This window comes from Pyxicephalus adspersus, chromosome 2 (genome assembly GCF_032062135.1).
Source record: "Pyxicephalus adspersus chromosome 2, UCB_Pads_2.0, whole genome shotgun sequence".
Taxonomy (NCBI): Eukaryota; Metazoa; Chordata; class Amphibia; order Anura; family Pyxicephalidae; genus Pyxicephalus; species Pyxicephalus adspersus.
In genome coordinates, this window is record NC_092859.1 from 139,869,032 (window position 1) to 139,881,465 (window position 12,434).

A 12,434-nucleotide genomic window follows, 5' to 3' on the forward strand; every position below is an offset into this window, starting at 1 on the left:
GCTGGATATAGCTTTGGAAGAATGGGTGGCTGCTGGTTCTACTGTTTGTTACCGATTGGGTGCTTTTTGCTGCAGGGAATGAAACACTGGTAAAGCTGTTCACCACTCCATAAACAAGCCATGATCCCAAAATGTTAAATTTTTAGTTGTTCAATTAGGTAAAATTTTGTAGAATGTAGAGTCATATATGTTATAAAAATTTTACCTAATTTATATTACACTAACATATAATAAAGAACTTCATATAGTGCATGTCCCTACAAGTCCCTGTTCCACAAAGCTCTTGCACTAGTGTCCATAATCCAATTTTGTACACACTGGGCCATATTTAGGAGGATTTCTTGTTGTCCAAGCCAGGTGCCTGTTATTGTACGGCAAGCAAAGACTTGCAAGTAAATTTTAGTGATTATACATCCTTCCTAATAGAAACTCGTAGCAACCCAATAGGGGAAGGTGCCATAGATATTAAAAGTAAAAGGGGGTCCAAAACAAGTGAAAAAAAATAATGTACCTCAAGGGTGAGGGAAACCTAATAAACCAAAATAGGGAATATGTGTCTCATGTATTAGCAGTTTCTCCTTCCAATAATGATATATCTAGAAGACAGGTTCATTATTTAATTCAGCTTGACACCTACAAGTGTGCTGCAGTCATATGATAATGTTTATGTTGGGAGTGGTATGCATTCCTGGTATGACAGATGTCAAGATGAATTGGCAAATGGCTTTGGTGCTACATTCCTAGCTGTCTCCATTTTTTAATTCTTCTGGATCTCTGATAAGGATGACTTTGGTAGATAAGCTTCTTCCAGTCAGATAGCTTTGTAAAATAAAAACATTTCTGTAATTCCATAGAAATTTCTATATCATTACATTGCTCATTTGGTAATTGCTAGTTATTCTTGTATCTGGATTATTTCTTAAGAAATCTGAATTTGCTTATAGCAAGAAGGCGTACTTCCCATGATCTAAGTGATAAGTCTGATGTCTCATTAAATTAGTGTGATGACACAAAACATACCGTTTATATGATGTCAATTGCTTGCCTTCAACTCCTACTTTTATGCTTGACTGACACTGTATGTGTTTAATGATCTTTGGATTTCATCTTTACCCATAGCGGTTAGAGAGTTGTGGGAGAAAAATCTATGGGTCTATGTTGATGGTCTCTGTGGTCTTGCATTTGAAAGCCACTCTAATTTATCTTATCTTCCTATTGTTTTAGTATCAGACATGTAGTATCTATACGAACACCATAACCAATTGTTATTATTCAAAAAAGGGAGATTGAGAGAACTAGACTTTGTATCCACTGCAAAATAATGCATTTTCCCCCTTGGACACAGTCCTAAATCTGACCACATTCAGTTTTGTGCTTCTTTATTTGGAAATACATCTGTAGGCTATATTACAGAATCTGAAATATCACTCAACTGTGAACAAATTGCCCAATTTGTACATCTATTTTTATATAATTCCATATTATTTTCCCCACTTCTATATATTCCATATTATTTTCCAGTTCTATAGTGAAAATATTCACACATTTATTTACAGTGCAGTGGTGATCTCACCTGTTTAAGGATGCCAAGCTGAGGTTTGGCATTCCATACTGGAACCTGAGACCAGGTAACAACATCACCAGAAGTGGCATGTTGCATGTGGGCTTCTACCACCCATGGCCATGCACACACAAATAGAACCACTCAGTAGATGGATATGACTTCTAAAAAGTCATCAAAAATGATATTCCTCTTAGATTGAAAGCTTTTCTGGGCAGGGTCCTCTCCTCCTTCTCTGCCTGGCTGTCATTTGCAACCCCTATTTAATGTACAGGGCTGGGTTATATGTTGGCGCTATATAGATACTGTTTAATAATAATAATTTTTAAGATCTGCAAACTGTTCGTTGCTATTCAATGCTTGGAATGCATTTTTAGGTTGTAAAAGCTTGGGTGCCTGTCAACATTAACAATACATTAGGGTATTTATGACCTCTCAAGTACATCATCTTTTTTCCCCTAACAATCTTCATCTTCCCAATTCCCCATTGCATTGTTCAGGGTCAACATCTGCTTCCTGGACTAAGGTGTTGGTCCACAAATCCTGGAATCATGTAAAACCTGAAATAACACCGGTTTTGTGTGTTGTTGAGCTTATTGTAGCTTCTTCTCCTTCTTTACCTGTCTCAGAAATATATATATGTACAATCAGCGTTGGTGGTTACTGGGAAAAAGGAGATTGAGGAAATGTTTCTATCTTCTTGTAGGACACTAATGACCTCATTCTTTCAGATTTGCTTTTTTCTGCTCTAGGCACAGTGAAGACAAAATGTATACTTTTTTGGGTGCATTGGCTATCTGGTGAATCTAAATTGTTCTTTTCCTTTTTTTTTACTGATATGGGGTTAAAACTTAGTACCAGAGAGACACAAAAGTTGGCCATAAGTTATGGATTTTAAGTAGTAAGCAGCTTATCGGTGATCTCCAACAGGATGAATTAAGTCTACTAAAAACTAAGCTTTATTAAACGTTTAGTTGTTCTTTAAATTGATCTAGTAAAGTAGACCTTGCGGAGAAACCTTTGGATCATTCTGTATTAAACCTTTATGCGGTGACATTACAGTGAAAGTGTTGCTGGCCTTGTGGAAGCCAGGGAGACATAACTAGTTCTGTAGTGTTCTGGATACTAAATGTGGATGCCAAGTATATTGGATGCCAAAATTTGCACCTTCTATACCATTCATATGAGGTAGACATAATGTCCAGCAGAATGAAAGTTGATGCCATTACAGCTTGGTGTGCCTGCATGTATTAGGCCATCTGAGGGCGCTGTGCACAAGTCATTTTCTCTCTATGAACAATGATGAGACACATTGCAATTGGACCTCTATTTTTGCTGCACTCAGTACTGGAATCATTTTTTTTGGTTCTGCTGAGTCAAGATCTGTAAGAAGCTGCATTGCTGAACATATCCTAGACAGCAGAGAGATCTTCCCTCTCCTGACTACATTCTTTTGATTTATCCACACCAAGTTACGAGGTCAACTGAACCGAAATTATCATAACCCAGATAAATCTCTGCGTAGGTTGTCTCTCTTTCAAGGGTTTTATTTTTATAGGAAAACCTTGTGTTGTTCTTGGCAGGACTTGTGTGGTAAAGGGAAGCCTCTCCTGAGCTCCAGGCTCTGGGTGACTCTTTTCCTGTGCCTTGGTTTACATGTCTTTTCTAGAGATACACAGTAATCGCTTTCCTGCCAAATGCAGTAAACTAACATTGCTTCTAGGAAGCAGTTTGCTTGAAATCCATCCGAATTTTAATGAGAGATCCAGCGAAAATTTCAATTGCTAGTTCAGTGCAGGTTTTTTTGGTGGCTGTAGAATCATTTGCTGTAAAGGTTACAAATCTGTTTCTAGGAGGTGAAAGCAGGGGTTCGGGTTATTCTACAACTGAACATTTTACATGCAATGACTAGTTTGTGTCCAGAACACTTAGCAGTTGCTTTGGGCATGATTCTATTTTTGGCATGTGCCATACACTTTGTAGAGTATATTTAAAGTGCACTAGTACCCAGACTATGGACATTAAAGTACTTGCGTATTCTTAAGACTTTTAAAACAAGACTTTTCTAGTTCATAGATCCTCAAAGATCACAACAAAGACTCATATGTCCGGTTAAGTATTGTTTCTAAAGGGTTGTACAACTGATGATCCGCTAGGCAGGGGTTCCCCATACTACTGTTACTGCTTGTTCAGCTGCTCAGGATGCCAAAGTCTTCATCCACAAGCTATCTGTGGGATGTTTCCGGTGTCAGTGCAATACTGATTATGACCAAAAACTAGTCCATGCTAGTGTGTTGTGAAAACACATGTATTAGCTCAACAAGTGGCAGCACACAGTGTTTGTGCACTGACACGCCATTCATTTATATTGACACACCAAATAGGAACCCTAGGAACACACTGATGCACAATGCAGTTCTGGATGCACTTCATTTGTGTGCAATGCGCTGCATGTGCAGTGGATAGCAATGCAAACAATGGGCTTTATTATAGCTCTCCAAGGCTGGAGAGGATTCCAGCAAACCTGGAATGGATTTCTTAAAAGTCATTTGCTATTTGTTAGCAATTCTTTTCAATCCAGTACCAGATTTTTCCAGGTTTGCTGGATCACCCAGCTTCACTGATGACAGTGTATCGTCTGCAGCCTTGGAGACCTTTAATAAATCAGGCCCAATGAGTGTGAGTTTAAAACGTACTGCATTGCTATATTGTGATAGAGGCTTAGTGTGATAGAGTCCAATTGTCCACAAGTAAAAGGAAAGGTTTTTATTGCACATGCTTATGCTTCCCTGGTTTTATTTCAATGTGCAAGGCTGTTGCCTGGTTATTTTTTATTTAAAAATAATAAAAAAGGGAAAACATAATGAAAACTACAAAACTTCTGATACCAGTCAAGATCTTTGGTAGCCATTGCTGACCAAAAGATGCATCCAGCTCCCCACATTAAGTTCAATGACAAATGAATGATGGCCACATTTTTTATTGCTTTATTGAAAAGGACAGTAACTAGATCTAGAGATGTGATATTGTAGAGATTGTGATCATTTGAATGTGTTGATTTTCCCAGCAGTGTTTTAAATAAAGCTCTCCCATGTGGTTTCGTCAGCTGGCACCACCGTTCCTAAAGAATCAGCATTTGCAAATTTTACAGCAGGCAGAAATTAACCACTCTCTGCCTCCCCTTCAACTCAAATGCTCTATTTCTGAATTGAAAGGTTCTGCTCTAATGTAGTATCCTAAATACTAATTATTAATTTGATGTTATGTCTTTTCTGCAGACTGGATATATTCAGGTTGGTGAAGATCAAGTGATGATTGAACCAGCCAACACTTCAACAGATCCAAGTTTATCCTTCTCTGGAAGAAAACACATAATAAGACACAAACGACAAACCGAGGAGCCTGGTTCATCTCCCCATTCTGATGTACAACATGGCAACTGCCAAGTTATCTCAGGTAGGTCTGGTAAAAGCCAAAAATGTATCGCACATTTGCTTTCAATTTCTTTCCTGAACCGTGTCTGATTTGGTATTATGGATATCACTAGTAATTTCCTCTACTTTCACAGAATATTTCTCCATAACCTAAAAAAAACCCAATCTATTAGGCTAATTGTACTAAATTGTACTTCTACTGTCTGTATTAGTCTGTCATTTGCAACCCCTATTAAATGTACAGAGCTGCGTAATATGTTGGCGCTGTAAAATCCTGTTTATTATTAATAATAATAAATTGTACTAATGCTAAAAGTGGTACACAAATCAATGGGAATATCAGTCCAGTCCAGTAAGTTGTAGCAATTTATGAAATGCCATCACACTGAGCTCAGATCAGTAGAATAATTCTCATTGGTTGCTATAAGCCTGTGTACCTTAACAACTTTTTTAAAGAATTAACTTTAAAGTCTATGGAGCTGTTACAAACCAGTGAACTGGAACTCACTCATTGGAGCACTGATGTATGGAAGACCCGTCAACCAAGACCAGCTTACCAGATTCCCATTATCGGATGTTTCGTAAAACACAATTGGCTCCCTTTGATATCCTCATGGATATAAACACCTGTAATTCTGTTTTGAAAAGTTTTCAAATTAGTTGTATAGTTCTCTGTATTCCCTATATTTAAATAGTGCAGATAACAGATTATGATACAGTTGTGCTGCCCATGGTATATAAAGTGCCTTAGAAGGTGGCTCTTTAGCTTTGCTTGAGGGAGATATAAGTTAATTTTCCAAACTCTGGAGAACATTTTCTTTTCACCTAAAACACACCATTTGCAAAGAATGTTGTATATGAGGGCTCTCAGTATTGGGTTAAGCTTCTCATTTAACAAAGGTCACACTATTCTTTGGGTGAAATTTATCTAACAAAGTTTCTTTTCCAAATCACCTTTGAACCAAGCTATACATAGTTTTGTAATGCTGTTTTGAAATAATTAGCATAGACAGGAATAAGGTTTTTACTGTTGTGTGATCTGCAGAAAGTAACTAATTGGTTTGTTCTTTAAAATTATCAACTTCCAAAGTAAATGGAAGAGTGTACGGGTAAGTAAGGGTAATACTGTACTTTGGTACAATAAAAAATGCATAAATAGTCCTTTGTCATTCTTTATAATTAGTGGTGTATGGCTATACAACAATGTCCAAAAACAATGTACGTGTAAATCTGTTTTATTAGCAATTTTCAAGTAACTAATACAATACAGAACAATGCAGTCACCGTACAGAAGAAAAGTATACAACCGTAAAAACATAAACCATAATAATGTGAAAAATTACAAAATTATAGGAAAAGGAAAAATAGGAGTAAGGAAAAGGAGTAGAAGGTCAGGGAACACAATCAACCCATCTATTTAGAAAAGTGTTTTTTAACCAGGGATCAATGAGCAATTTGTGCCTCTCAGGTCTCTTTAAGTGACACCAATGATCTTTTTGACTATCTGGAAGGGTGGAATTCTTCTTAATGAGCATCACGCTAATATATTGTGAGCTGTGGATATAGTAATTATTGGGGGGGTTTCCCTAAGACCTGACCATTTTTACAAGGGGTTCCCTCATGTAAAAAGATTGACAAAGGTTGTTCTAAGAGGACCCCAGCAGATGAATGTTCCTGAATTGTGTCTGTATCTTTGCACTTAATGATCTTCAACTGTCCTGGTTTGTTACAAGTTTCTTGTGTTTGAAAACAGCTGATGCTTAATAATATCTTAAATATTAGTGTACACTGCATACTGTGATCCATTCATGCCAACAACTGCTATATTTGACAACCCTACCTATAGCAGATAGGTACCTACCTAGGGTAGCACGGTGGCTCAGTGGTTAGCACTCTGGCCTTTGCAGCGCTAGATCCCAGGTTCGTATCTCAGCAAGGGCACTATCTGCATGGAGTTTGCAGGTTCTCCCTGTGATTGCGTGGGTTTCCTCTGGGTACTCTGGTTTCCTCCCACATTCCAAAAACATACAGTTAGGTTAATTGTCGTCCTCCCAAAAATTGACCTCAGTCTACATTAATGACACATATGAGGTTGGGACATTAGATTGTGATCCCCTTTGAGGGACAGTTAGTGTCACGACTATGGACTTTGTACAGCTCTGCCTAATATGTAATAGCACTACATTACATAGCAGATATACATCTGAGCTCATCATTTTTTTTCTCCATAACCTGAAGCCATATCCTATTGTAGTATTACATGACTGAAGACTTCTTTAATCTAGAATCGTTTTTTTAAATTCTTTCGGAGGTAAACCTACACATGACGCATCATGCCTGAGCTTGTCATTTTAATTACATATAATTATCTACCCGAAATTTTGTTATCCTTGCACCATTGAACAGGATATCCCATTTTACTTCTAGTAATGATAAGAGCCTCTTGTCTTTGAGAAAGGGCTCAAAGGCATAACACTCACTCTGCTATGTCCTGAGTGCACTTTAAGTAATAGGCTGTTTTCATTTCTGGGGATTTACCTAATAGCACAACATCCTGCCATCCTATATTTACTCTGCAACATCCGTGAAGAGTATAGAATTACCGTGATGTGGCAGGTGTCAATGCTCTTGTCCCTTTGTAATCATCTCTTTCTGATTTTATTAATCAAACTCCTGAGTAAATGAATAAAACAAACTCAATTTCAGGCCATTATTTGCTGAACAAATATAAGCTTTTTTAGGCTGTGCTGAACTGTAACTGCTTAAATCATTTCCTTGTATTAAATTTCCAATGCCCTTCGCAAATAAGGTGACATTTAATTTAGGCTAATTGTATAACTTGCTCAAAGATTGACAAAGATTTAGGCTTTATAGTAAACTTATGATCAGACTAAACTGTTTACATTGCAGATCATTCTGAGATGTTGGCACCTCCACGTACCTATTTGCCATATGCCTTCTTTTGTAGAGCTGGGCCCCCAGTGCCAGGATCCGCTTATATGTGTAACCAGCTTCTTTGACTGATGGCTCTCGCCCATGTCCTTTTCTACCTACTGTGTTTCACCATTGGTTTGTGAGGCTGCCTGTCACTATTATTGGGCGATATTGTTAATGCAGTGGGATCTGGAGGTGGGAAGTGACTGTCTACTGGCATTATCATGAAAGGCAGCCAATATGTGCTTTTTATAGGAACCCGCTTTTCATGCTTTACAGTACTTCCACAGAAAATGAATACCAGTGTGAAGGTTCTTGGTACTGTATGGAGAGAAATATTGAAGCTTCCTTTCTGTTTAGCTTTTTTTGAAACTCCTGGTTGACTGACTGCCATGCTGACTCCTATATTTTAGAGTCACATGCCTAGACCATGTTTGCAGATAATGGATTTTAGGGGTCATTATATCAACCAGGCATCTTTTAGTTTCAGAAGGTGGTATGAAAACCTCCAATTTCTCTGACAAGTTTACTGTAAGTTGGCAAAAACATGCAAAGTTTTTATGAAGTCCAGGAGGCACTTGCATATTCCACATGGACTTTTTAAAAGTCTTTTTAAAACAAGGAAAAAGAGGTGGTAGGTACAGATCCCACTGGTGCTTATTTATAAAAAAAGTAGAGGAGGGAGGTACAGATCCAACAAGGTTTTTTTTTAAAATATTTATTATACCAATTGTGTACTAAACCAAATTGCTCAGTGCACACTTTGTGATTGGTAAAAAGAGAATCGCAGTGCAGGACGTAAACCATATCTGCATTATTTGGACTTGGCTGCCTTTTGTCAAGTGCTGGCTGCAGAGAACGAAGGAACTGCAAGGAAATGCAGGTAAAGCTAGTTTAGGGGGCCAGGGAATGTCTTTTGCAGAGACATTGGCTCTTTACTCTGCATGGGAAAGTTGACAATGTCTCTTTAAGTTCGAGAAACAGGTAATATGTTGATGTCATCCTCACTAAACAATAAACACAGCAAGCTCCTAGAGTATTATGTGTACATGTTGTTTTTGTCCACTACTGAACTATATAGCAATGTACACTGAAAAGAATAAGAATGGCCACACACATATGGGTTGATCGGTTTTTAAAATTGCAATACATTCACCTTATGTGCTTTTTTTATCTTTAACAAGGCAGGAATCATTATGCTTCAATATATGTAATTAAATGGTAATATCACCCTTTCATACACAGAAATCCTTTCCTGGGTGGTGAGATTGTTTCTTTCCAGTCCAGCCTCTGATTGAAAGTCTGGCCAGTGAGCTGTGTCTGGTTTTTAAAGAGGTGTTAATACTTGCCCTTGGGAATTATCATTTCCAGCAACACAACATGAGCCAGTCTTACGGTAACTGTGAGTGTTTGAACAGCACAAAAGAGAAAACTACACAATTCTAACTTTATGTCTTTGTAAAGGGTAGATGTAGAGAGCTGAAAACTATTTGCATTCGTTAAAAATAAACATTTTGCTTCTAAATGGATTTAGGAGACTCAGCCTCCCTTTTCCTTCTTTTGTATCATGAGTCTGGGTGGCTTAAGAGCTAAATATATGGTTGTTTGTATGTAATCTTTTATTGTTACCAACTGAAAGACCCCCAAGGCTGTGCAGGACAAATGCAGACTGAGAATTCCTTGTCTTCTGTGTAAGCCCACTGCAACCTTGCCCAATACTAGAGCAACAGAGTGGAGGGAATAGTAGAGAATCCTATAACTGGATTCTGCAACCCTAAAGAGAATCTGTTACTTTGCCAAATGAAGACAAAGCAACAAGTTCTTTGTATATATAACCACTCAACCTCTGACACACCCCTTCCCTACGCTTCTTTTTTTGCTCGTTGCTCTGTGAAAGCCCTTAGTAAATACTTGGGATCAAGCAATCAGTGCCCCAACATTAGCATCCCATTGCCAGCCCTGAACACGAAAAAAAAGGAGGAGTTGGAAAAAATAAACCATCTTTAATGGATATTATATAGAACTGGATTCCACACTCTGTTGGAAGAACAGAGTTGCATTAGAGTGCAGAAAAGGAATCAGTGATCAGAGATTATGCCAAATAATAAAAGGTGAGTCTCCGCTCGCCTATTATCAGTTTGGCATAATCTCCAATGACTCGTACATATGTAAATGGTCTTTTAGGATCTGGAGGAACATATGACCAATTAATTAGTGCTCTAGCCTGAACACCTCATTTCTAGCCCTGAACACCAAAAGGTGAGGAGGAATTGGAAGAAATAATCATTGTTTAATAGATTTTGTGCAGGGCTGGAGTAACATTGGAATGCTGAAAAAGAATCAGTGATCAGAAATTACACCAAATTAATTAAATTGATGGAAACCCTAGGTAAATTTCTGATACTTTTGCGGATAGAAAAACATGTAACCTCTTCCTGTTATCCAGCTGCAACCCGACCAACCTATTGTTAGGGCTGGACATTGTACTGTAATAGGGAGCTGGAAGATGTATACCCTATTTTAGGGGTGTCAAACTCAAATACACAGAGGGCGGAAATTAAAAATTTAGACCAAGTCGTGGGACAAACTTGAAATGTATTGAAAAAAACAATTTTCTCTGGCAAAGTAAAACAAATAATCCCAATAAGAAGAAACAAGCACACATGAGAAGAGCATGCAGTAATATGCAGTGCATTGATGTAAATTATATACATCCACTGCAATATTACTGCATGCTCTTCTCATGTGTTCTTGTTTCTTCCTATTGGGATTATTTGTTTTACTTTGCCAGAGAATGCAATGTGAAACCAATTGAATTGCTGCATTCATTTGGTTTCACATTGCATTCTCTGGCACAGTAAAACAATTTCTATAGCAATAGCTCTATGATAATTCCTGATAATTCCTGATTATTGAGTTTACCTGTCAGTATAAACTCTGGGGGTATCTACGCATAGGCTGTTGTTCAATAGACACGAGTGATGGATTGATGCCGCTACTACAATTTCCAACATCACTTGCGTCTATAAAATGCGAGGCCAAGAGGCCACTGGTCTAGAGTCGCGAGTGATGATGGGAATTGTAGTAGCGACATTGTACTCGCGTCTATAGAACAGCAGCCTATATGAAATTCAGCTGGCCCGCCGTTACTACAGATTGCAGTAGCGGCGGGCCAACTGCAAATCATGTTAAGAATTCTTTTGGGGGCCAAAAAAAAAAAAGACGTGCCGGGCCAAATTTGGCAAGAGTTTGACACCCCTGCCCTATTTGATGGGGGTTTGAATTACCAACTCTAGTAGAGGAACAGAGTTGCATAGGAATATGGAAAAGGATCAGGGATTAGACCAAATCAATTAAAGGTGAATGGTTTTTCTGACTAAAGCAAAGGGACAGTATTAGCAGTACTGCATTTTAATATTTTAGCCAAAGCAATTGCTCCTTGAGTGTCCTTTTTTAATAATACTTTTGATGGCCATAGAACATTGTTGCGGTACCAAGTTGTTTGGAATGGTCCAAGCTACAGTTTTACTGGTTTTTAGTAGCACTGTGCCTTTTACTAGGATAAAAAATGTTAAGGACAAATGTAACTTGCAATACGTTCCAACCTTTTGTGGTTGGGGTTGCTGTTATGGCTGTGGGTTTTAAGCAATTACACCACTTAAGCTGTGGTTGAAACTGATCAGGACCAATATAGTGCCAATTGAAAGACTTTTGACTGATTTCTTCCAAATGATTGCAATCATTTGGTTGCTCTCTACTGGAAAACTACTATTAGCATATTCTTGTGAAAGTCCTATGCATCTTTTTCCCTTTTATAAGAAGCTGATGTGATTTTACAAAAAAATGTTATGTATGATCACTATTGGTCATGGCTACTCACTTTATTTCATTGACCTTATAAAATCTATTGAGGTCAGGTAAGCCAGGTAGTTGATAAATGCCATTTGCTTAGGTTACTTAAGGCTCTATTTAAAAAGCACGGAATCTAACACTCTCCCAAACATTCCCTGGCGAGATTCAATTACTGTCATTGAAACACATGGACCTGAAAGATTCCCACCTGTAAATGTTTGAGGGTATGTCTGATTCCTTGTTTTATAAATAGAGAGCTTGGTAATTTCAGTTGACTGCATTGCAAAAGTTTGTATAACTCAAAGGCACCATGCTTGAAAAAAGAATGTTTAGATAATACATGTTCCGGCTAACATTTTTTAAAAGGATGGTAAAACATTACAAAAACCTAATCTGGACTGTCCTTCTACAATGCTCACAACCACTCGATGATGGAAAGTAATGGCCATGCTTCCATAGGGGCTGATTAATTAAGGCTCTCCGAGACTTGGAATGGATTTCCTAAAAATCATTTGCTATTACAATGTTAAAATGTTTTCAATCCTGATTCAGATTTATTCCAAGTTTGCTGGATCACTCAGGCTCTCCCATGGTAGGCTATCGTCTGCAGTCTTGGGAAGCTTTAAAAAAAAGTGGGAGCCATAGAGTGCTCT

The 12,434-nt window shown here is 37.9% G+C and overlaps 1 protein-coding gene across 2 annotated transcripts in view; it reads left to right on the forward strand.

Annotated features, from left to right (window-relative positions):
• ADAMTS17 (ADAM metallopeptidase with thrombospondin type 1 motif 17) overlaps positions 1-12,434 on the forward strand; it is a 156,790-nt gene that overhangs the window by 14,861 nt on the left and 129,495 nt on the right. For both annotated transcript variants that reach the window (XM_072402659.1, XM_072402660.1), the window contains exon 3: positions 4,840-5,017. In XM_072402659.1, the coding sequence (XP_072258760.1) occupies positions 4,840-5,017 (178 nt within the window). The remainder of the gene's footprint in view (positions 1-4,839; positions 5,018-12,434) is intronic.